Source organism: Plectropomus leopardus, chromosome 4 (assembly GCF_026936395.1).
Source record: "Plectropomus leopardus strain MGB_pleo_1.0 chromosome 4, ASM2693639v1, whole genome shotgun sequence".
Lineage (NCBI taxonomy): Eukaryota > Metazoa > Chordata > Actinopteri > Perciformes > Serranidae > Plectropomus > Plectropomus leopardus.
The window spans coordinates 28,557,417-28,579,447 of record NC_142179.1 but is presented as its reverse complement, the minus strand read 5'-3'; the positions used below and the strand labels follow the sequence as shown (position 1 = coordinate 28,579,447).

At 38.9% G+C, this 22,031-nt stretch overlaps 1 protein-coding gene across 3 annotated transcripts; it reads right to left on the bottom strand.

Moving 5' to 3' along the window:
- Positions 1 to 81: 81 nt before the first annotated feature.
- adamts13 (ADAM metallopeptidase with thrombospondin type 1 motif, 13) lies at positions 82 to 16,215 on the bottom strand. 3 transcript variants are annotated; one of them, XM_042487757.2, is made up of 29 exons: positions 15,951 to 16,215; positions 15,579 to 15,642; positions 15,314 to 15,447; positions 13,208 to 13,291; positions 12,868 to 12,992; positions 12,622 to 12,768; positions 11,445 to 11,579; positions 11,008 to 11,158; positions 10,790 to 10,894; positions 10,533 to 10,684; positions 10,331 to 10,394; positions 9,865 to 9,991; positions 9,181 to 9,329; positions 8,966 to 9,086; positions 7,897 to 7,977; positions 7,622 to 7,803; positions 6,752 to 6,908; positions 5,566 to 5,695; positions 5,302 to 5,481; positions 4,933 to 5,131; positions 4,753 to 4,855; positions 4,538 to 4,667; positions 4,203 to 4,379; positions 3,916 to 4,120; positions 2,376 to 2,652; positions 2,150 to 2,293; positions 1,885 to 2,064; positions 884 to 1,059; positions 82 to 786 (listed from the first exon to the last, which is right to left on the bottom strand). In XM_042487757.2, exons 1-29 carry the CDS (start codon positions 16,026 to 16,028, stop codon positions 631 to 633), a joined length of 4,113 nt encoding a protein of 1,370 aa, XP_042343691.2. In that variant the 5' UTR covers positions 16,029 to 16,215; the 3' UTR covers positions 82 to 630. The 3 variants fall into 3 exon arrangements, with proteins under 3 accessions (XP_042343691.2, XP_087933138.1, XP_087933139.1); XM_088077012.1 differs by having other exon boundaries at positions 15,579 to 15,630; XM_088077013.1 differs by lacking the exons at positions 12,868 to 12,992; positions 13,208 to 13,291; positions 15,314 to 15,447; positions 15,579 to 15,642; positions 15,951 to 16,215 and having other exon boundaries at positions 12,653 to 12,768.
- Positions 16,216 to 22,031: the final 5,816 nt, after the last annotated feature.

The following is a 22,031-nucleotide window of genomic DNA, read 5'->3' as shown; positions in this document are numbered from 1 at the left end:
GATATTTATTTTTTATTTATAATTTACTTAGTCCTGCTGCAGAATGATACTGTCTTTACTTGACTTAAAGATTTTGAGTGGTTTAGTTGGATTATTATTTATTAGAGTTAAAAATTGTTTGCACTTAGGAATGGAACAAAAACAGGATCCAGCTTAAGCTTCTTCTCAACAGAATAGAACTTAATGGCTGTTACATAAATGTAAGTATTAAAGGTCTAGTGTGTAGAATTTAGTGGCACCCAGCAGTGAGGTTGCACATTGCAACTCACTGAAACTTCTCTGGTTTGCCATTTGTGTAGGAGGACTACAATGTCGACATGAAAACACAAAAACAATACGGCCCTATCAGGAGCCAGTGATTGGTTTGTTTGTAGCGGCATACTGTAGAAACATCATGGTGGACTCCGTAAGGAGCACACGCACCATATGTTGCTATAAACAGCACATTCTAAGGAAATTAAAACATAATGATTCCTATTTTTAGGTGATTATAAAAAGTCTTGAAAATTACATTACATTTCTGCTAATGCATCCCACCAAATCATACACACTGGACCTTTGACCAAATAAATGTTGAACAGAAATTTAAAAACAGTGAAAATAGTTCCTGAAAATAGTTAATATCGAGTATCAACGACGCACAAAAGAATATTCAGCTCTGAAGCTTCCTTTGGAATGTAGGTAGTGTCCATGAAATTCAATCTCAGCCATATTTCCAGAGGACTGCCACTGAAACAGCTGTTGGCCTTTAAACACGTTGGTCTTCAACATATCCATGTCCCGGATCTGAACAAGAAATACAAAACAGTGCAGTAGTTATTACCCTTTTTTCCTATTAAGTGTGCAGTACATTGAAAGAATGTGTGTTAAAGCTGGTCCACACCATAATGTATGTAGACGGGGAGTTGGTGGAGTTGAATACTAATCCAATGTGCAGCGCTTGAATTCTGATCTTGACTGAGGGAGGGGCGTTGATGAGGACTCGACAGGTGTGGTTAGTGCTGGTTGTAGTTGGATTCTCAAAGACACCAATTGGGGAAAACAGCTGAATGTCACAATCTGCGGGGCAAAGACACAATACAGTTCAACTCAACAAAATATTCCAAACACCTTGACAGTCGCCTTTTAATGAGTGTTACGTTTCTTAAGTTTAAACGGTTTATTTTTCTTAAAACTGTGTCAGATTCAACTCTAGTCATTATCTAGGCAATTAAATGTGCTAAAATGTTGCCACCTCCAAATTCATGGGGTAGGTGAAGGAGACTAAACACAATCACACTAGAGTACGCAATACAAACATGTGTTAGCTGAATCAACACCACCCTGACTATTAGGGTTGCAACTAATGATTTCTTTATTATCAATAATCTACCTATTATTTTCTCAATTAGTTGATTAATCCCTTGGTATATGAAATAGAGTAATATAACAAAAAAAGGTTAAAATAAAGATAAAGGTCTTATTTTGTCAGTCCAACACCCCCAAAATATTCAGTTTAATATCATGTTGAATAGAGAAATGCAGGAAATCTATGTGAGAGGCTGAAAACACAGTTGGACAATCACAACAAGGAAAGAACATTTTAAACTTTACAGTATTTTCAGCTTCACCGTATTTATTGCAGGGTTTTGTATGGGATTGCATTAGACTCTGCAAGTGTTCACAATATTGCATACACCTCTCTAGATTCAATTTTGAATCTTTATGTTGCAATAGACTCAAACATTGGGCTCAGTTCACCTACAGTTGCACCCATTCAAAACAGCAAGCAAAGCCTCCTCCCATCCAAACTTTTGAGTTGTAAGACATGTCAGCCTTTTGGATAGCAAAAACAAAAACTTGCCACACCAGCTCTGCATGTACTGCCCACACACGCACTCTTACCCCGATGATGGCTCTTCTTTGTGTTTTTCTGTGAACTGTAGGTAAACACAACCCCGTTCCCAGGGGTGAGCACATTTTGACGCACAAGCAGGACATTGGTTCTGGTGGTCAGTTCGCTGCCCGCTACCTGCTCGCATTTTCTCACAAATGCCAGTCGGTCGAAAAATGCAACAAACTCTTCTGTAAAAACACATAAGTAACACGTGTTCATTTAGCTGCAACGGTTATAGGAAATATCATCCTTTATATATTTAATAAAACATACTTTTTCTGCAGTCCAAGGAGCCAGAATCCACTTTAACATGAATGACTTCATCCAGAGGTCGACCTATGGAAACTGTGCAGCTACTGGTCACGTCTTTCAAGTCCACCACGCCTGATTCTTCCAGGAGCAGCTGTCCACATGCACCTGGTAAGAAGCACACACGGTCATATTAATTCTGCAGCTGCATTGAGCTCTCACTGACATCAGCTAATTGATGTGGACTAACTGGGTTTAGGTGTTGGGGCAGTCGTTTTAGTGGCCAGTGGGGCGGTGATTGCCTCTGTTGGACTTGGAGAAGGATGATCCAGTGGGTGCTGAGGTGTAACTGCAGTGGTGGCATGTGAGGTGGGTGGCACATCTCCACAGCCACCAGCGTAGCAGCCCTGGATGGTGATGGGTTTAGGCATATGCATACAAAACAGAGGGCTGAGGGGCTCCGGCTTAGACGGGCCCATGCAGGACACAGCTCTGGACTGGATCCCATATCCACAGGGGACTGAACACTGGATGAGCAAAACATCACACAATAAACAAGGACTCACATTAAAGAAGAAAAAAGTAGCAAGTCTGGGAATAAAGAGAGAAGTTCTGAGAAAAAATCTGTTCTTAAAGGTCCGTCCATACCGCTGTGATTGCAAGTTTCGCTCTTTAGTAAGAAATTAGTTATACTTCATTTGTTTGTTGACAAGTTTGAATGCATAAGTGCAATTTTAATGTTTTTAATGGATTTTTTTCTCAAATTCTGGATAGCAATTGATAATCTTTTTTTCCCCAAACAATAAGAAAATCAATTTGCAGAAAATTGCTTGAGTCATGTGATCCATCACTGTGAACATCAGGTCTGCATTACTTTTTATCAGTGGTGGAAAGAAACAAAGTACACTTACTCAAGTACTGTACTTAAGTACGATTTTAAGGTACTTGTGGTTTACTTGTGTATTTCCACTTTCTGCTGCTATATAGTCTATTACATCTCAGTGGTAAATATTGTACGTTTTACTCCACTACATTTATTCAATAGCTTTACTCTATAGTTACTTTGCACATTCAGATTATTAATCCAAAATATAAATGAGCTTAAACTAGTGTATATTATTATAGTTTATGGTACCCAGTAGTGTATAAAGCAGTTAAAATAAGCTTCACCTTTACCTGCTGCAACACTATATTAATGAACACATTAATGCATCAATAAATATAATTATTCTAATAGCATAATAAGTATTTTCACTTTTAAAATTGTAAGTTGCTTTTATTTTAATGCTAATACTTTCACACTTTTACTTAGGTGAAATTTTGAGTGCATGACCTTTACTTGTAACATTGTATTTCTACACTTATGTAGTATACCTGAGTACTTTGTCAACTACTGCATTTTATCCACGTTACATTATCATCGTATGGTAATGCAATCTGAAAGCAGACTGATCTAAAATAATCACTGTGATGGATTAAACATCTCAAGGAAGTTTCAAAACTCAGTTAATAAATTAAAACTGCTTGAGGCCTTAAATGGAGGAACAATTACATTTATCTTAAAAACACAGTAAAAAGGTTTGCAACATGACTGTCTGTGATGTAAAGCGGATGTAAAGTTATTTGAAGTAAATGGTCTTAAACCACACAAATCGAATAATGAGTAAAAAGATTTCAGTGACTAATAGATTATTAAAATAGTTATCAATTGACTATCAATTGACTCTACAATTTTAATCAATGTAATCTAATCTTCAAATTCCAGTCCATGTGTCTCTTTTGAAATGTACCTGACTCCATGGTTTCACCTCCCACCTAAAGGTGCACACCTGCACCAGGCAGGGCACTGTGGTGGCTGGTTTGACAGCTGCACGGCAGCTTTCCTCCGACACCACGCTCTCTTTGCCTTGGACAAACTGGAAGCAAGACACCGTCCTCTGAGCTACACCCAAATCACAGGAAGCCGAGCAGGCCGATGTGCTGAAGACCTTCCACCTGGATGAATGAAAGTGGTATTTATATTTTTTTGCCTTTGCAAAAAGATGATCTCAGACATGTGTGTTTGTGCGTGATTCACCTTGCTGGGCAGCTGTGGTCGTTACATGAAACCACTGCTGTGGGTTTGGGAAAGTCACTGCACTCTGAATCCTCCACCACCACCTCCTCCCCTTCTGTTTCTCTGGCACAGTACAGCACCCTGTTGGCCACCCCTCCTCCACATGTTACACTGCAGACTCCTTGCTTAGAGCGCCACCTGGTTGTTGGAAAAAATATTGTGCGGCTGTAATTTCCAAACCCTTATTTTTAACAACCGACTTTCTTTCTCTAAAATGTAGACAAAGCACTAAAGAGATTTACTGCATTATATTACACATGAATATTGTGTGTTATATGTTAGGTATTGTGTCTCACACTGGGGGGCAGGGAGATGTGTTGCAGCTCTCAGACTGAGGAGGAGGTTTGGTGGAGGCATCGCAGTGGACGTCAGTCACCCTCAGTCTGGTCTGGTGGTCCACACATGAGAACCACACCTGCAGGGTTCCTACACAAGCATCAGGCTTTGGTTGATCCTATCTGATGAGGACATGCTGTTTCCAAGTGATGGTGAGTATATTTTTTTCACTTACCATTGCCACAGGTCTTTGAGCACTGACTGATAACAGGACTCCAGACGTACACAGGAGCTTGTCTAGAGCGTGGTGACAGACCAGATTTCAGCAGAGGCTGTTCCTGATCAAGAAAGATAGTGTTTAGGCATGATTCACAATTTGAAATAAGAATGAGGTTTGGGTGATTTAATACTTTACCTCTCCTGTAGATTCCCAACCAATGGGACAAACGTCAACCACACAGGGCACAGAATCAGATGGTTTAATTTGCAAAGAACAAAAGCTGTGATCCACTTCAACATCCCGACCATCCTCTGGCCGGACACATGACACGACGCGTTTTGCTTCTCCTGGCCCGCACACAGCTGAACATTCCTCTGGATCTGACACATGCCATCTGTAAACACATAAGTAGTTTTTTACATAAAAACTCCTATAAAAATAATCTCCTAACACTTGAAATTAGGCATTATCTCCTGCCAAGATAAGATATTTCACCTCATATAATTCTACATTTAATAAATACCTGGGCACCTATTGATCAAAACTACATTGTAGATTTCATACCTGGCAGGACAGTGTTCCAGGTTGCATTTTGCAATAGTATTTGGAGCTGTGTCAGGTGGGCATTCAGAATCTGGAACCTCCACCGCGTCAGCTCCATCTTCCTGAACACATCTTACAGAACGCACTCTCTCTCCTCCACCGCATGAGGCACTGCAAGGCCCAAACACCCCCGTATCCCACCTGTAAAACAGTAAATTATTCATGTATAACCATTTGTGCTGAGCTGTATGTCAGTCCAAGGGGAAAAAACAGTATGAGTCTAACCTGGGGGGACAGGGTGAGAGCTGACAGCTTGTGTGGAGTGGAATGGGTGGAGGAGGTGTTTCACAGTTGTGTTCCTCCAAATGGTTGTTGGTATTTTCATCTACACAGATATTTGCATGCTTCTGTACACCTGTAAGAAGAAAAAAGAGCTTAAAGGGACAATTTGAAAAACTCTAAAGCAATGTCTCTTTCCAGAAATCATGACCCGGTTACTCAACTTAATCCACAGACCTTGGTGTGAGCAGTTTTATGTAGGAACTATTTTCTTCCTACCATAGTATGTCCATGCAGAAGGGACCGTGCATCAACTGTTAGCTTACATAGCACCACTGAGGTACCTAACATTACAGTTCAACTGAGGAAGATCTTACACTATCACAATCCCGAACCTCTCTTCCAGTAGAGTAGATGCATACTTCCTTCTATTTGGTAATTCAGTTGTCTGGTGTCTTTCAGTAGAAAGAAATTAGTTCCTGGATGCAACTGCTGACAACAAGGTCTGTGGATTATCTTGAGTAACTGGGTCATGATTTCTGGAGACAGATGTCGCTGTTGAGTTTTTGAAATGTATTTTTTTGAAGCTTTGAGCACCACAAGCTAAATGCCATCTAGTTCCATTATATCCTGGAGAAAGCAGACATTTCTAAAGTCAATATCCCCAGCACTTTTCAACTCACACCAGAACAATCTAGACTGATAAACAGCACTACAATAGGTAGGTAAGGTAAGAGGAAAAAATATATATATATATACAGTATAGTTTTGATTTTGGGGTGAACTGTCCCTTTAAAATTGTATATTAACATATGGCCAACACAAATTGTTTCACATAATTGCTTTTGCTATACAGTTTGTGATTATGCAGTTAATCAGTTCAGTGGACATTTGGTGGTATTTGCCACTAAAAACATCTTAGATCAGAACAATGAAAAAATGGATTTGGCATATTCAACACCGCAGCGTCCTCGTAATAGTCAGACACTGTAAGTACGGGATAAAAGGTTGCTAAAAAGGTCAATATCGCTGCACATTATCATACAAATGCCTCATCTCATTTGTAAAACCACTTGGCTCATAAAACAAGAGAGCTAAGACTATAATGTGCAATCAGCCTGTGAATATATAATGACATGCTGGGTATTCTTTTTGTGCTTTTCAATTTGACTCGTCATTAACAGTTACTTACCTGATCCACAGGAGACAGAGCAGGGTGTTGTGAAGACAGCCCATTTTCCTTTTGGTGTGATGTCTGTCAAGTCGCTATTTTTGGTGGGTACATAGAACTGGTAACTGATGTTTGGATTTGTTTTCTCTCCATATTCTTTTCCATATTTGCGATAGACCTGTAAAGAGAAAAATAATCATAAATGTTAGATGTCGCACACATAGTTTTGCAGTCAAAATCAGAACAGCACTCCGATTACAGCATTTTTTATTATTGCCATACAGACATTTTGAGCCAGACACCCTTCTTCAGCTTGTACATATGGCAATAATACAAAGAAAACCCACAGATGGAGTTAATTATAAGTCCACACATGAAAACACCTACAGTGCATCCCAGCATGGCCAACATTTATTTTTATTTTTTTAAATGATTCAAATGATGCATATTACTGTGATTCTGCATCTTTAAAAATAATAATTAAAAAAATAGAATAAATACACAAAATAATAATGGTAATAGTAATAGCAATAGTTATAGTAATAATAATAATAATAATGATAATGATAATAATAATGATGATAATAATAATAATAATAATAAAAATGTTGGCTCCCCCTGCTGGTCTGTGTCAGAATAATAATAAATGCTATTACCAGGGTGCTGTCCTGGTTTTTTAACTGCATTAATATCCACTTTAAGGATTCAGCACCCAGTCTCAAAAGGTTTAATTGTGAGTGAGCGCGTTGTGTCTTACTTAAATTTGCACACATAGTTTTCCCATTTGATTTCCACTGAGTATTTTTTCTTATTGTTGTATAGAGATGTAATGTGTGAAAGTTTTCAGTTGTTGAAGAAAGTCTATCAAATATTCTCTTTCTCTCTCCTGACCTGTATGTTTATCTCTTCTGACAGCGGTCCTGGCAGCAGCAGCTCCTCCACCTCAGGCAAAAGGTCAGGGGTCAGGTGGAGGTGATACTCAAGGTGGTTATCATCCAGTGAGGAGGGGTGGGTCATATTCAGTGCCATAATCCCCATCCCTGACACAATGTACTGATCCCCAGACATTACAGCTGTGGACACACGTCAAAAACAACTCCCAAGTTTTAGTTCCTGTTAACTGTTTTGTAGAAAACATAAATCTCTTGTAAAGTGCAGACTCTTACCCATGTGAGTGAACAGAGGTGCCCTGTTGACAATATGAACCTGTGTGGCATTCACAGGCAGAGAGAGGAAGGTGGTGTACTCTGAAACAGAAAGCACTCATCATAACTCAGAGAAGACGATACAGAAGTTAGGGCTGCAACCATCATTACTGATAAATCTTTTGATTATGTTTGCGATTAAAGATACAGTCGATACATTTTATAAGGATAACTTTTTGTCACTTTTGCTGAAACTGTCACTCTATTTTGACATGAGGTGGATAGTCAGTGAAAATAATCATGTGTCTCTGCTGCCTCCTAGTGCTTATGAAGGAATTTGCAAGAATCAGCTGCGTCTGAACAAAAACAACCAATCAGAGCCGAGGAGTCTGTAATGCAGTTGTCAATCATGTCAGTCATTGCTCTTGAACTGCGGTCACACTGTCAAACTAGGGGGCACTGATCGAATATGAATCAAGACATGTTACAACATTACCTATTTCTCACCTCTAATCTTTTCAAAAAGATATTTTAGTGCACTGCTTAGCTGTAACACAAGAGAGTTACGAGAGAGTCAATTTTGACTTGACTGTTTTCAACAAGGCAGCCGGGTTAGAAAACATTCTCATTTTACAGCTAAACAGTACACTAAAATATGTTCATGAAAACATTTCAGGCAATAAATAGGACACGCAGTAACAGTAACATCATATTTGATCAGTGCAGCTTCGTTTTAGAGTTGATTGTAGTTTATGAGTAGTGATTGATATGGTTGACAGTGGCATCAGGGACTCGTCATTTCTGAGTGGATGTTTTTGTTTAGATGCAGTGGATTCCTGCAAATGCCAATAGAAGAACTATTTTTCACAGGTTATTTGTCTCCTATACAACTGTCAGAATATAGTGGCAGTTTCAGCATATAGTAACTTCAATTTCTTTCTTCTTTTTATTTTAGAAAAGTTATCAACTACAGCTTTATTAAATTATCTAACTTAAGTGAGTAATCAATTACCAACATTGCTGTTAATTGTATTATTGAATGTGCTGAATTCTGTGGTGTGTTGAATAGTTACATGCTGTTATTTTCTACCTCTGGCCTGACCGCCAGTGTAGGAGTCAGAGGTCAAACTGCAGGACGATCCATCTCCACCACACACCCCACACACATCCCTCACTTTCCCAGAGTGCAGCACACCATCACAGCCAAACAGCTGATCAGAGATAAACAGCACATTTAAAGAGGTGAGTGTGAAACAAAAGTGTGAAAGACTGCATCTGTTTTGCCATCGACTTAGTCTTCTTTACCTCACATTTGCCTCTTAGACAGGCAGCTGTGGAGCCAAAGGGAGGCAGGTTGTCTGGCTCACAGCGAGTCCCGTCCACAAACTGAGAGCCACGGCTCACTATAAAGTTTTCTCCATTTGACTGGCACATATATCTGCACTGCTCATCTCCTGGTTACGACGAGAAGAGTTCAAAGAAGAAAAATGTAAGCGATGAGGTTCATTTTATGTAAGGAAAAAAAGCGTTAACTCTTTGAAACATGAGCAAATTGGCTTGATTTCTTTGAAAAAACACAGTAACATGGGCAACTTAACTAGAAATGGCCAAAAATTAACAAGAAATTAGTAAAAAGCCACAGGAATATTAGCTGAAAACACGAAGAAAAAAACAGTAAAACTATCTTAAGGAAGTACTAACAAAATCTTTTTCTGTAACATAAATTTAAATATAAAATTAAGAGAATTATAAATATAGTTTTCTGGACACCCCCACCCCCCAGCTAATTTTTAGATTATTTCCTTGTCACCTTTGCTATTTTTTTTTTGCAGTTTGTGGGATATTTATAGCCAAGTTGCTCATTTTGTGTGTGTTTGACAAATATCAAACCAATATTCTCAGGTTTCAGGGTTTAAATGCCTGTAAAAAGCATGTGAATGTAGCTTAAGAAAACTGATGTCTTTGCAGGTGTTGAAGGGTCAAGCCTACCTTGTGCAAAGCCTAAAGCAGGGATCCAGGTGTAGAAGGAGGCAGTGTTTGGTTGCAGGTAGAGGGGGTGGAGGTCTGTTTGGGAACACTGCTCTGCCATGAATTCCAGCTGGGTACGTTCACATGTCTGCAACATGTGTGTTCAGATGAGGACAAACAGAGATTTTTTTTCAGGCCTGATAATGGTTTCTGCTGCAACTTCAGCCACCAAACCACTGTAGGCATTCAGTAAGGAAGGATCTAAAATTCATCTGAATATCGCTCACTTTGCCCCAAGCTCAGGGTCTCACTTTTAAATGACTTCATTGCCTCTAATTCTCTGATTCATCCCATCAAGACCTCTTTTTGAGGCTTGTTACAGAAGTACAGGCTGTGGACTGCTCACCAAAAAGTTGTGGGTACAGTGATCCACTGAATAAATAGTGTTGACCTACTGTACTGTACGGAGGCCTATTGTAAACAGTACCTGCTGGTGACAAAGTTCAGCCTCGATATCTGTTCCCTCACAGTAATTCCCTCCAAAAGCAGGTCTGAAAAATTAGATTTGACACAAGTGTTATTGTCGCTATTTCAGTAAATTGTGTATAATATGTAAAAAAAAAAAAAAAAAAAAAAAGTACAGTCACAGGATCTTTAGCACTATGGTGGATGCTGATCACATTTGTTACCTTGGGTTATTGCATTTCCGTGTGCGGTGAGTGACTCCCCCGCCACATGTCCGTGAGCAGGGGGAGAACTCAGACCAGTTAGACCAGGAGCCATGCACCACTACAGAGGAGCTGAGCTCACCTGAAGACACACAACGCCCCTTCAGACACCACTGGAACAGACGAAATGCACCTCATGAACAAACATGTTTTGGTCATAGTAAATAACACTTTCACTTGAGGAGCGATTGCACCAGAATGAATCACTGATGACACACCTGATTAGGTGCACACTCTGTCCCGTCCAGAAGTGGGACCAGGAGACGTTTGCAGGAGCTGTCATCATCCGGGTTAATGTGACAGGACAGGACGCGACAAGCTGGCTGATGAAAAAGGAGACGAATATTGCAAACATGACTACAAATGTGGTAATAATGTATATTTTTGATGTGAAATGCCACCGTGTGGTATCAAGCTGGTATTACAGGTGATTTACCAGGTCAGGATTGGTGAAGGAGCAGGCTCTCGCAGTGCTGCCAAATGCTATGCGGCACTGGTCATCGACTCCATAGTATAGACCAGGCTTCCAGTCTTGTAGGGATCCTCCCAGTGCAGGCAGGTCCTTTACACATTCAGCTTTCCCTTCACTGGGGACATTCATACAAGAGGCATCTCATTATCAAGTCTAGACTATAGCCATTTTGAAACTACCCCCAGAGCTCCTATACTTAAGATGTAATCAGGTTTCAATGAATTTCAAATCAACCAAATATAACTTCGACCTTTCTCGAAATGTGAGAAGGGAATCGGTTAAAACAACCTGAAGTGAAAACATTAATGACTTATAGATGAAATGCCCTTTCAACAGTCCCAGGTCTGCATGATAAATGAGAAGCATTTTCATGCACAGCTGCTCCGAACAGGTTGGCCCACCTGAAGAATGTGAACAGCTGCTGTCTGCTGCAGGGAGACCAGGTCAGATCCACACTGTTGTAGCCTCCGTCTGAGGCCATCATAAACCCACTCCTGCTGCAGGTATTTTCTACGCCGTCATGGTTGATTCCAAAACTGGGTAAAGTAGATTGAATGTAAAATGTTAAATGTACTTTATTGTATGGATTTCAACATTTATTTCTTGAGATTCTTATATCATAAAGCAATCTTTAATTAAAGGAATTGTGTGTAAGATTTAGGGGGATTTAGTGGCATCTCGTGGTGAGGACTGTGAATTGCAAGCAACTGAAACTCCTGGTCAGAAGTCCTTTAGTTTTTATTATTCAGGAGGATTTTAATGAGAGATGAATATGTTTCATGTCACAAAATCCGTTTTTTTTTTTCTGAAGCTCACATCAAAAACATGAAAATGCAAAAACACAAATGTCCGTTTGTCCATTCTGGGCTACTGTAGAAACAAGGAGATCTCTGTGTACGACGACCAGCTCCTAATGTAGATATAAAAAGCTCATTCTGAGGTAACAAAAACACAATTCTAATTTTTAAGTGATTATAGACTAAAGAAAACACTCATATATTATATTTCATTTCTGCCAATGTACCCCCCAAATCCTACACACTGGATGTTTAAATTTTTAAAAATTGGTGGTGATATTTTAAGTTTTCATCCCATTTTGCAGTGAATGCATGAAAACTTCGGTCACTGTAAGAATTTGCTTCATTAAAACTGGCTGTTATATTCACTATATTTCAAGCTGCACCAATTTAATTTTTTTTTTTTTTGCATGGGTCTGCAATTTTCTAATAATTTATAACAACTTCCCTGGAGTGAGCCTTATTATTTGGTGCTAATTATAGGGAAAATAGGAATGTCCTTAAATGATAATCTTCATTTAAATATAAGTAAATATTAATGAATTATTGCACATTTTATTCAAATAATTAAATGAAGGTGTACCAATTAAACATTTTCTCCGCTTTCTGTACAATTAATGCCAAATTACATCTTTCTAGAAAATGTGTAAAATTGTATTTATTTATAAATTATAGATTTGTAAAAGGAAGTTTTCCTGAAAAGATTTTAAAGCTGCGATGTAAACTTGAATCAGATATTGTAGAAAATGTAGATTCACTATTCATCATGTGTCTGCTTTACCTGTGGCCAATCTCATGAGTGATGGTGATACCTAGGTCAAAGCCGGTGTCCTCTGTGATCACGCAGCTCCATTCACTGGAACAAGCCCCTCCCAGCTGAGCCACACCCCTGACCTGCTTGTTTCCATCCGGCAACACTAGGTCGTACCTTTTTTTATAATGGTAGACATATATTAAAACATTTTGTTCATTCATAGAATATTAATAAAACACCTACTTCTAATACAGTCGGCTACATGTAGCACACCTTGTAATGTATAAGAGAAGATCAGCATGTAGTGGATCTGTATCGTTCGAGGGGTTTATCCTTCTGCCCCAGTCACATACACTTCTAAGAGAGGAGGTGATATTTGTAGACATTTGGATCTCTGGCTAGAAGAATGAGCACAGTAACAGAAGTAAGAAACTGATTAAGTAAGATTAGTGTCATTGCTCACAAAAAAGTCACTGAATAACAGCATTGGCTTAGTAAATATCAGTGTTCAAAATACAAAACAGCTAAAGGAATATCATATTACTCCACTACCTCTAAAATCTTGCCATTTATAAACTTGATTCTATTGAACTTATAACACTGAGCCACTCACCTCTGGCTCTGTCAGGATGATCATGCGGACCAGGTGCACCCTCATGTTGGCTCCCAGGGCCATGTCTCTCAACAGCTCTGAGGCCTGGGTGGAAATAGGAATACATGTCAGATGAATATATTTCGGGATGTTCAGAGCGTTATGGGACTATAGCATTGGAGTGCACGTCTGGTTATGTAAATATTTCAACAAACAACATCTAAATAGATTTTTCTCTAACTTTATTACTCTTTGTGTCAACCCGACAGTGCTGTAAATAAATTGGTTTAAGTTTGTTCCCTTCAGAGTGGAAGTATCAGATTAATCTGTACTATTGTTGCTGTAACAAAGTGGGTTTTTTTCTGTGTAGGTTACTTGTAATGTCTTGTGTACTTTTAAAAAATCTGTGTTTTTTTGGTTTGTTTGTTTAACTCAAGTAGGCCTACAGCAATGCAATAGAATGAATCCAATAATTATTCCAGTATGGCTTGAGGCAAATTAATATTTCTTTTTTGCAGATTTATATTGTAGATTACCCTCAAAAGTTTACTGAAATAATTTACAATAATGGTAACGACGCCTGCGTTCCTTAATTTTGGATAGGGGACTACATAACACGGTGCACTTTGCCTGCAATTTTAAGGCTAAAGGTTAAGGGTGGCGGAGTGATATGACGGTGAGGTGAATTGTTTGTTGTCGGTAGACAGTCGGCCTGTTGTTGATATGGCGAAGTTTCAGGGACGCTAGGAGCGTTTTCTTGTTTTATCTATGTCAAATTCGAAACTTTGTAACGTTGTAGCACTTTCAAACCAGTGTTTTGAAAGTTTCGCCTCATTGTCTCATTCATTTGACGGTGTCTGTTGAAACATTTTGACAGGAATCGCCTGCAAGTCCCAACATGAGCACATCAGCCGTCTTTAGTAGGAAAATATCATTACTCGTCCGGCGACATGAACAAAAGTTTGTGTTTGTAGCTGTAAATTTCTGTCTCAGTCTCAACTCAAAATGTTTGGAAACTGAAATTGGCATTGGGGGACCTCAGAGACGTTTTATTTTGGCATGAGAATGAACGAGCGGCGTCGAACCTGGAGCACGAGACTGACTGCACGCCATCCAGACAGGTGAGCACAACACTGATACTCAGTTGTGAAAATTGTGCATTGTGGGTATTTAGGCCCATTGTTGCTTATTCTTGTTCAATTTTCTGAGTGTAGTTTACTTTCAGATTAATACTACAAAGTTTGCACTGGTTGTATAACCAATGTTGACCTTTTAGTAGTGGCCTGTTCAGAGAGGAAATGTACTGTTGGACAGAAGAGCTCAGTGGTGTGATTTGTTATTTTGCAGGCTAGATTTGTTCTTTAATTTGACAGGGTGTCTGTAGGTCCTTAAAAAGTCTTCAATTGTAAATTAGGCCTTATAAGTCACAAAGTAGTCTTAAATTTCAATTTGTTAGGTATTAACTGTCACAGACGTTTTATGTAATTTATTCATCTTTAATTTTATTTTTTACAATAATGGTGCAAGCTCTTCAACTTGAACGTCCACATTTTTTATGTTAAAAATCTTAAAACCCTTCACTTAACATAATAATGTCCTTTTACTTTATACTTGCTCTTACCTGTTGGAAAAATGTCTATGAACCTAACTCACTCTATTAACCATATGCCTGCCTAAAACCTACCTCTGCACTGGACCACATATGAAGCTCAATAATCACCTTTATTTTTACTTGCAAGGCTTAAATAAGAAAAAGATGATTTGACAAAAAAATGGCCTTAGATTTGGTCAAAAATGATATTAAAACGCTGTCAAAAGGCATTCAAATTAAGTGTCTTGATACCTGAAGAGATCCTGTACCATATATACATTTTTAAATGCTTTATATCTTTTTTTTTTAAAAATGTAATACAGTAACATCTAGTTAGAGTACATTTTAAGTAACCTAGTTTTTACTTTAATCCAAGTGCATTTTTTGCAAAAGTTACATGTAAAGTACATAAAGCTACTTGAGTAAAACATTCTAGTACTCTTAACATCCCTGGTTTCACTACATTTTCCCATACATTGGCTTTAAGGCACTCAAATGGTAATCAACAGGACCCAGGCTGCTGTGCTCAGACTTACAATATTGAGGTTGGTGAGGATGTATCGTTCCGTATCCTGCTTGTGGACCTGATAGACATCAGGCCCGACCACCACCAGCAGCTCCAAATGTGTGATATCAGGCATCAGAGCCGACCGACGCAGCCGCTCATTTGCTGTGAACAAGGAAAACACCACATCATACACCAGTAATTTGCATGTGTGTAGTAGCCCAACTGTTTTTCTAGTTAAACGATATCTTTGAGTCTTCAAACTGTTTTTACAGTTTAGTCATAGAGAGACCTACCCGAGGCATCAGAATAGCCAGGAGCAGAAACTGTGTCTCTTTGACTGGAGGACTGATGAAAAAGCTCAAAGAGGACACAAAAACATAACACCATTTTTAGATCCTTTAGAAACAGCAGCCTCAAACCTGTGTAACCAAATTTAGATCCGTGTCCCAAATAGTGAATAAAAACACAAAACTATTTTAGAGCTTTTTTTTTTTTTTCTTTAACATGTAAATCTAGTCGAACACAGTCATGACTCTCTGCAGGTCGTGGGTTTTCACAGGATGATAAACAGTTTAAAGTTGAAGAGTTCAATGTACTTTGCAGAAGTCCTGAGCTGCGGAATCACTAACCGCAGTGCTCCTGTTCACCCGCAGCTTTCCACCTACCCCATCCAATGGAGAAGTCATTAGAGCAGCGAAGCCAGGCCGCAGTAACAGCAGACGGAGCAGAGTCGTAAAAAACATGTTTCCCCCTCTTCCTGTGCGTCTACCTGCTCTGCTTTACCACCAGGACAAGATGTGACTCTGCTCTTAAGCAGGACGGAGCCCAGCAAAGAGGGTATGAGTAACGTGTTTGTGTAAACAGTAGGGACAAAGTTGATGGGTGGCACACGTCATTTGCTAGTTTTTTTTTTTTTTCAAACTTTTGGGACCAGTAGGACAGCTCTCATTGGGTGGATTTTCTCTTTGTTGTACTATGACTAATTTGTGTTATTTCCTGTCTTTAGTCACTGAGCAATGAAAACTAGCAGACTTTTGTGTTTGAAACATTGTGATGATGAGAGGGAATCAGAGTTGGCAGCTGCATGCTTTATTTAGTAACCAAAATCCACCTTTGGATGCAACCCGTATTTATATTTAGACCTTTCACTGCTGCAATCACTGCTGAATTAATCCCAATTATCATAAGAAATGTTGTGTGTTGTTGCCTGTTGTAGCCAATAGAGGGCACACACGATCCTGCAGTTGAAAGAAACTGGGAGGAAGAAACACGCACACACACACACACGCACTCTGCCCCACAAGAGTGTAACAAAATAACACAAAATAACATCCCTTATGTCCAAAGCAGACATAAAACCTTATCTAATGCTAAATTGCTTATTTGGAAGGCAGGACATTCACAGAGGAAGCAATAAAACAACAGTAAGACTACAACTGACAAGCTTTATCCTCTGGTGATAATTATTTTCCCCTGCTACTTTAACTGGGCTCTAACTATTAGTAGAGCTTTTATTCTCATAATTTTGGTGGAAGGGGAAGTAATTTTAAATATGTCATTACACTCCACTACTTTATTGGCTTTTGATGGTGATAAATACAGTAAAAGTGGGCCCTACAGATTGCGTCCTGCTTCTAACGCAGCTTGCTAAATGGGCAACATTTTACCTGCCGCTGTGATAATGAGACAAACGTCCAAAAAAAAGCCAGAATATAGTCCACCTTTTGGAAAAACCTTTAAAAGTTGTTTCACCATCTTGCAAAAAAAAAAAAAAGTGTTTGCTCTCTCTTTCTTCTCCCCTCCATCCCCTTCTCCTTCCTGAGGGGGTATAGTTTATCTCCATGAAGCTAGGATTCAAGCCCCATCTGCCATTAGTCTGCCAGATATCTGCCTGTTGTCAGTCTGAATTAACAGCTGGGTGTCACAGGCATTACACCAGCATCGCCGCTCCACTAAAACCTCTGTGCCCTGCTGGATTTACCGAGCACAACAGACTGCGCTAAGTGTCGTTGGATCCTCATGCCCATGTCTGTTCAGAAGAGGGTAGGGATTGTATATTTATGATCCTAAATTATATATGTCGAGCCATATGGGATACTCAAGTGGGCACAACAGATGACGCCTCAGGAAAATGTTGTTTGGTTGCCGTTGATGAAGGAGGAGGAAGTTGCTTGTGGAAAGAAGTGTTCTGTGAGATAGATTCAGCCACATTTTTGGCGTCCTTCTCTCGCAGCTACATTTTATTGTCAAAATTAATTATTGATATCCTCCAAAACCTTTCAAATGGTGTGTTCTTTCTTTGTTACAACCTTTTGGACAGACATTTGGCTTATGACATTTTGTATTGTGGAGCCCAACCTCTCAGTGTTTCATTTTGAGATGCATTTATGTTGAGTGGCTCCGGCTTGTACATAAAAGGATTCTGGCTCATTTGCTGCCCTTTGTTATTCCCTCCATCTGTCATGCTGTTGTCAAAGATTCATGTGTGCAAAAAAAACTACAAATGTTGACTTGCCTCAGCCAAAGTATTTTTCTGTTTCCATAATGTATGGAGGATAAGCGTCGATGTTAGAATTTTACTATTTTACGTTTAAAATACAAATCTGTATTACTCATAGATGTAGTGGCATCTAGCAGTGAGGATTGCAGATTGCAACTAGCTGCAACTTCTCCCAAATGCTAAGTGTGAACTCAGGAGAGTCACATTTTCCGCAGAGGATTCTCTCTCTCCAAAACAGACAAAACTGGTGATTTAAAGCAGTAAAAACACTGAATAAAACATCTTTTTGTTACAAATCAGTGTTTCTCCGATGATGTTTGGAGCATCCCAGGCAGGCGGCTTGCCCAGCACCTGCTCACTCTTTTTCTCTGATAACCAGACGTTAAGGAGGTTTTCGCCCAGGAGCTGAGTTATCCGCAGGTCTGTCTCTCTCCGAAACAAACGGACCCACAGATTTAAACTAGTAAAAACACTGAGTAAAGCAGTGTCATGGTACTTGTCAGTTTTTCTCCTACACTGATTGGCATGTCACAGACAGGCCGCCAGCCCAGCACCTGCTAATGTGTGCTCACCCTTTTCTTGTTCAGATGTTCAGGAGGTTTTCCCCCTCCTGAACATCAGTGATTATACACTAAAAAAACATATTATTGTATTTTATATCTGCCAATATATCCCCTAAATCCTACATGCTGGTCCTTTAAGTAGCTGCCAAGGACATCTTACTAAGCACAGAGTGAGTGATAAAATAATCAAACGTCTTGCTTTTTTAATCTTGCAAGTTCTCAGTTGTTTTAGCTAAATCCAGCACGCCTTTTATGTGTGACTCACTGAAGCTGCATTTCTGTTAGGTATGTGACTATTTATAAAACTGCCAAAGTGATGGATCAGGTGTTGAATCAAAGTTAGAGCCATACATAAAAATATCACCACCGAACGGTCATAACATCCGTTTTTCCAAATATATGGATGTTCCTCTAAATCGTTATGCGCTTTGTTTATGTGGGAGCGACTCTGTCTTCAAGTTTTAACATAAGAAAACGTGTAAACTTAAGAATATTTCCTCTGGCTGATGGAGTTTTTACTACCTCCTTGTGTTTTTGCTGCTAATTAAGATGAATATTGTGTTGATGGTAAAATGCCAGCCCTGACATGACGACTTTCCAGCCTGTAATGCAATACTGAGGGTGCTAAAACTCAGTGGCTCTACAAAATATACAGATATTTTCCGGGTAGTGGTTTTCTCCCAGTAGTCTCCCAGCTGTTTTAGCACATGTCAGCATATCATGGTGATGCAAAGACGCTGCAGGGGCATTTAATGACGCCCCTGTGCTGATGATGATTTAATGATCATGGGGAGTGTGGTTTCTGATAAATGGACAAATATCTGCAAGTAATTACACCTAATCGTTTTCAGGGGGAGCGCTTTTGTAATGTACGTTTGAATGATAGGAGGGAAAAGGAGGAATGACTGTCAGTATTTGATGCTTTGAAATAGAATTTCCTCACTTTTTTCATGTATATGACTATAAGATAATAGGGAATGGGAATTAGTGGCATGTTTTAATATGGTATCTAGAAATTGTTGACTGTGTTACAATTTTTCTTGTGACGTCTATCGATTCGGTTATTAATCCGCTGTCTTAATTTATGGCATTTCCTTGAAAACTACCTCTCCTAATGTACAGTTAATTTGTTAGATGACACTAATATAGCCAGAATGTATGGGCTAAATGGTTGTTGGTGGTAAACTGTGCAAATAAATAGAGTAATCTGAGTTCACTTTAACCCAAATAGCTGGAGTTTAAGATAAATCGTTTTCCTAAAAATAATCACACCTGCTTTCAGGTTTACAGCTTGAAATGATTTAAACTTTCCATTAATTTACCCCCATTTTTGGCCTGGCCTCTTTCTCCTGTGCTCAGCCCTGTTCCCTCTATTCCTATGAGACCACTGTAACTGCAGTTGACTGCAATAGGGGACTGCAGGGAAGGGCACTGAATACTAAGATGGCCAAGCCACACAGCCTACATTTAGATCCAACCCTCCCATGAATGGGCAGAAAGCTCCTATTGGGCTGTAGAATGATAGTGTAGCAGTTGTTAATGGGCAAATGCTATAATTGAACATCTGTTGGCATGCGGTTGATGGGACCAGAATTTTAATAAGCTGCACATGAAAAAGGTCCGTCTGCAAAGTTTGGACTCAAACACAAGCAGCACAAGTAACAAGCATGAGGAACCAATGTGATAAATTGAGACTGCTGGGAAAAAATGACTTGTCCTTGCGTCCCTCATGTAGCCTAATAAGCAATCAATACATGTGCAGACTGTAGAGTATTCATCTTTCAATCTGAATTTCTTTCCTTTTCCCTTGGCAAATGCAGTAGTACATCTGAAATCTTTTTTTTTTTTTTTTTCATTCCTATACTGTGGTGTTTCTCAGCTGGCCTTGTGCTCTCCAAATCAGTAATTATAGTAGGCTATGTTTAGATAAACTCAACCTGAATTTTCCTGCTCTCTCAAATTGACATCCCACTCTCAAGCTTTTAGACTTCTCCCATAGGACCTGGCAGAGTTTTTGTATAATGGTTACCGAAATAACTCTCACAGCAAAGTTTTAAAATCACTTCTAATCATACACATCAGTTTAATTGTAATGTAGAGTACCACTGTTCTGATTCCTGAACTTCCGTATTGGACGATACAGAGTTACCAATCTGATACCACTGCATTAACAAAAATGTAATGTAATGATGTGAATTGATTGCTATCGTTGTTTGGCATGGCTCTGGTGAAATGCTTTGTAAAACATGAACAACAACATACAGAGAATGGGTGCCACAGAACTTTCTTTTCTTATCCAGTTTGACATTTTGCACTTTTAAATTTTTTTTAAAAATATTTTTTTACCAGAAATCAATTCTTTGCTTCTTTAAAACAGTAGTTGCTAGTGGCTGCATAGTGCAACTTGTTGTGTAGGTATTGTGTAAGAGCGGCAAAGAAGAATTGATTTGCTGCTTTAAAAATTATCGACAAATTACATGTTATCTGACTGGTGCATAGACTTTTGTGCCCGCCAATACCCGACCCAGCGTTAGGCAGTATGGGAGACATTTCAGATATTGGTACTGGTATCGAAACAACTCTACTACTCAGCCTGTTAAATCAGTTGTATAATGTCCTTTGTAGCTCTGAAGGGAGCTTTTTGAAATCTGAGAAAATGATGCAGTTGATGTCATCATGGGGAGATAACAATGTCAAATATTTAACAGAAATTTGTGTTAAGACCTTGTAGGTGCAGTTGAATGACCTGGACAGAGATAGAGAGGGTCTAACAAAAGAATATTGAGTTGCATTATGGGAATAGTAGTGCATGAGCCTTATTAAGGACAAAAACTCAGGCTATTGCAGCTCCTATCTCATCAATTTTGACCATTCTTTTTCTCTTCTGAGTCCCCAACTCAATGAACTTACAGTGCTAAACTGGCAGAAAGCACTTTTAAATAGCTACTTCAGTGCTATAAATTTATCTTTAACATTATATCATAGCCTTCAAAACAAACAACAAAAATAAATAAATATTTAAAAATATAAATAATAAAAAACATGTTGAGCAGACATACCTAAGGCCCAATAAGGATAGCAATTGATTTCTCAGAAAATAGAAAGAAAAAAAAAAGAACTAGCCACAGTTTGTCAAACAAACATACAAATAAGAAATCATGGCAACATCTGCTCCCACAAAGAGGAGTCTCAAGAGAATAAATTCATAAAATAAAAATACATTGAAAGAAATGATGATTAATTTTTGGCCAAATTCAAATTGAAATCAGCACCTTATCACCTTGACAATCTGAAATAGGTAACAGGGGCCCATGAAATCAAAAACCTGTCTATCCTTATGAGATTGCTGAAGTTAACATACAATGGGTCAAATGCTAAGTCCCAAAAATGTGTGTGTGATCTCCGACCTGTTTATAATCCTTCCAGCAAGAATTTGTTTTAGCCCACTGATATAATTTTAATCCAATTAGAGGACTTCTCTCATTTTAAATTTCCAGTTAAACGAGCTCGCAATAGTGATTAGATAATAAAAATGCACAGTATCTCTGTCCATAGCACAAAAACAAAAGAGAGCTATCTGTGAGCTATGTGAGCCCCCATCGAAACGCTATCCCAGACATTAGCTCACTCACATCACAAAAATGGGCACACAAGCTCCCTAAAAGTGCCATATCTGCCTTTAA

What these genes read in the sequence shown, in the direction of transcription:
- adamts13 (XM_042487757.2), bottom strand. Translation starts at nt 16,028, where the DNA reads ATGTTTTTTACGACTCTGCTCCGTCTGCTGTTACTGCGGCCTGGCTTC. An exon ending in CCTTCACCAATCCTGACCTG is followed by an intron (nt 10,895 to 11,007) that starts GTAAATCACCTG and finishes CTTTTTCATCAG; the next exon opens with CCAGCTTGTCGCGTCCTGTC. An exon ending in CAGAGTGTGCACCTAATCAG is followed by an intron (nt 10,685 to 10,789) that starts GTGTGTCATCAG and finishes CGTCTGTTCCAG; the next exon opens with TGGTGTCTGAAGGGGCGTTG.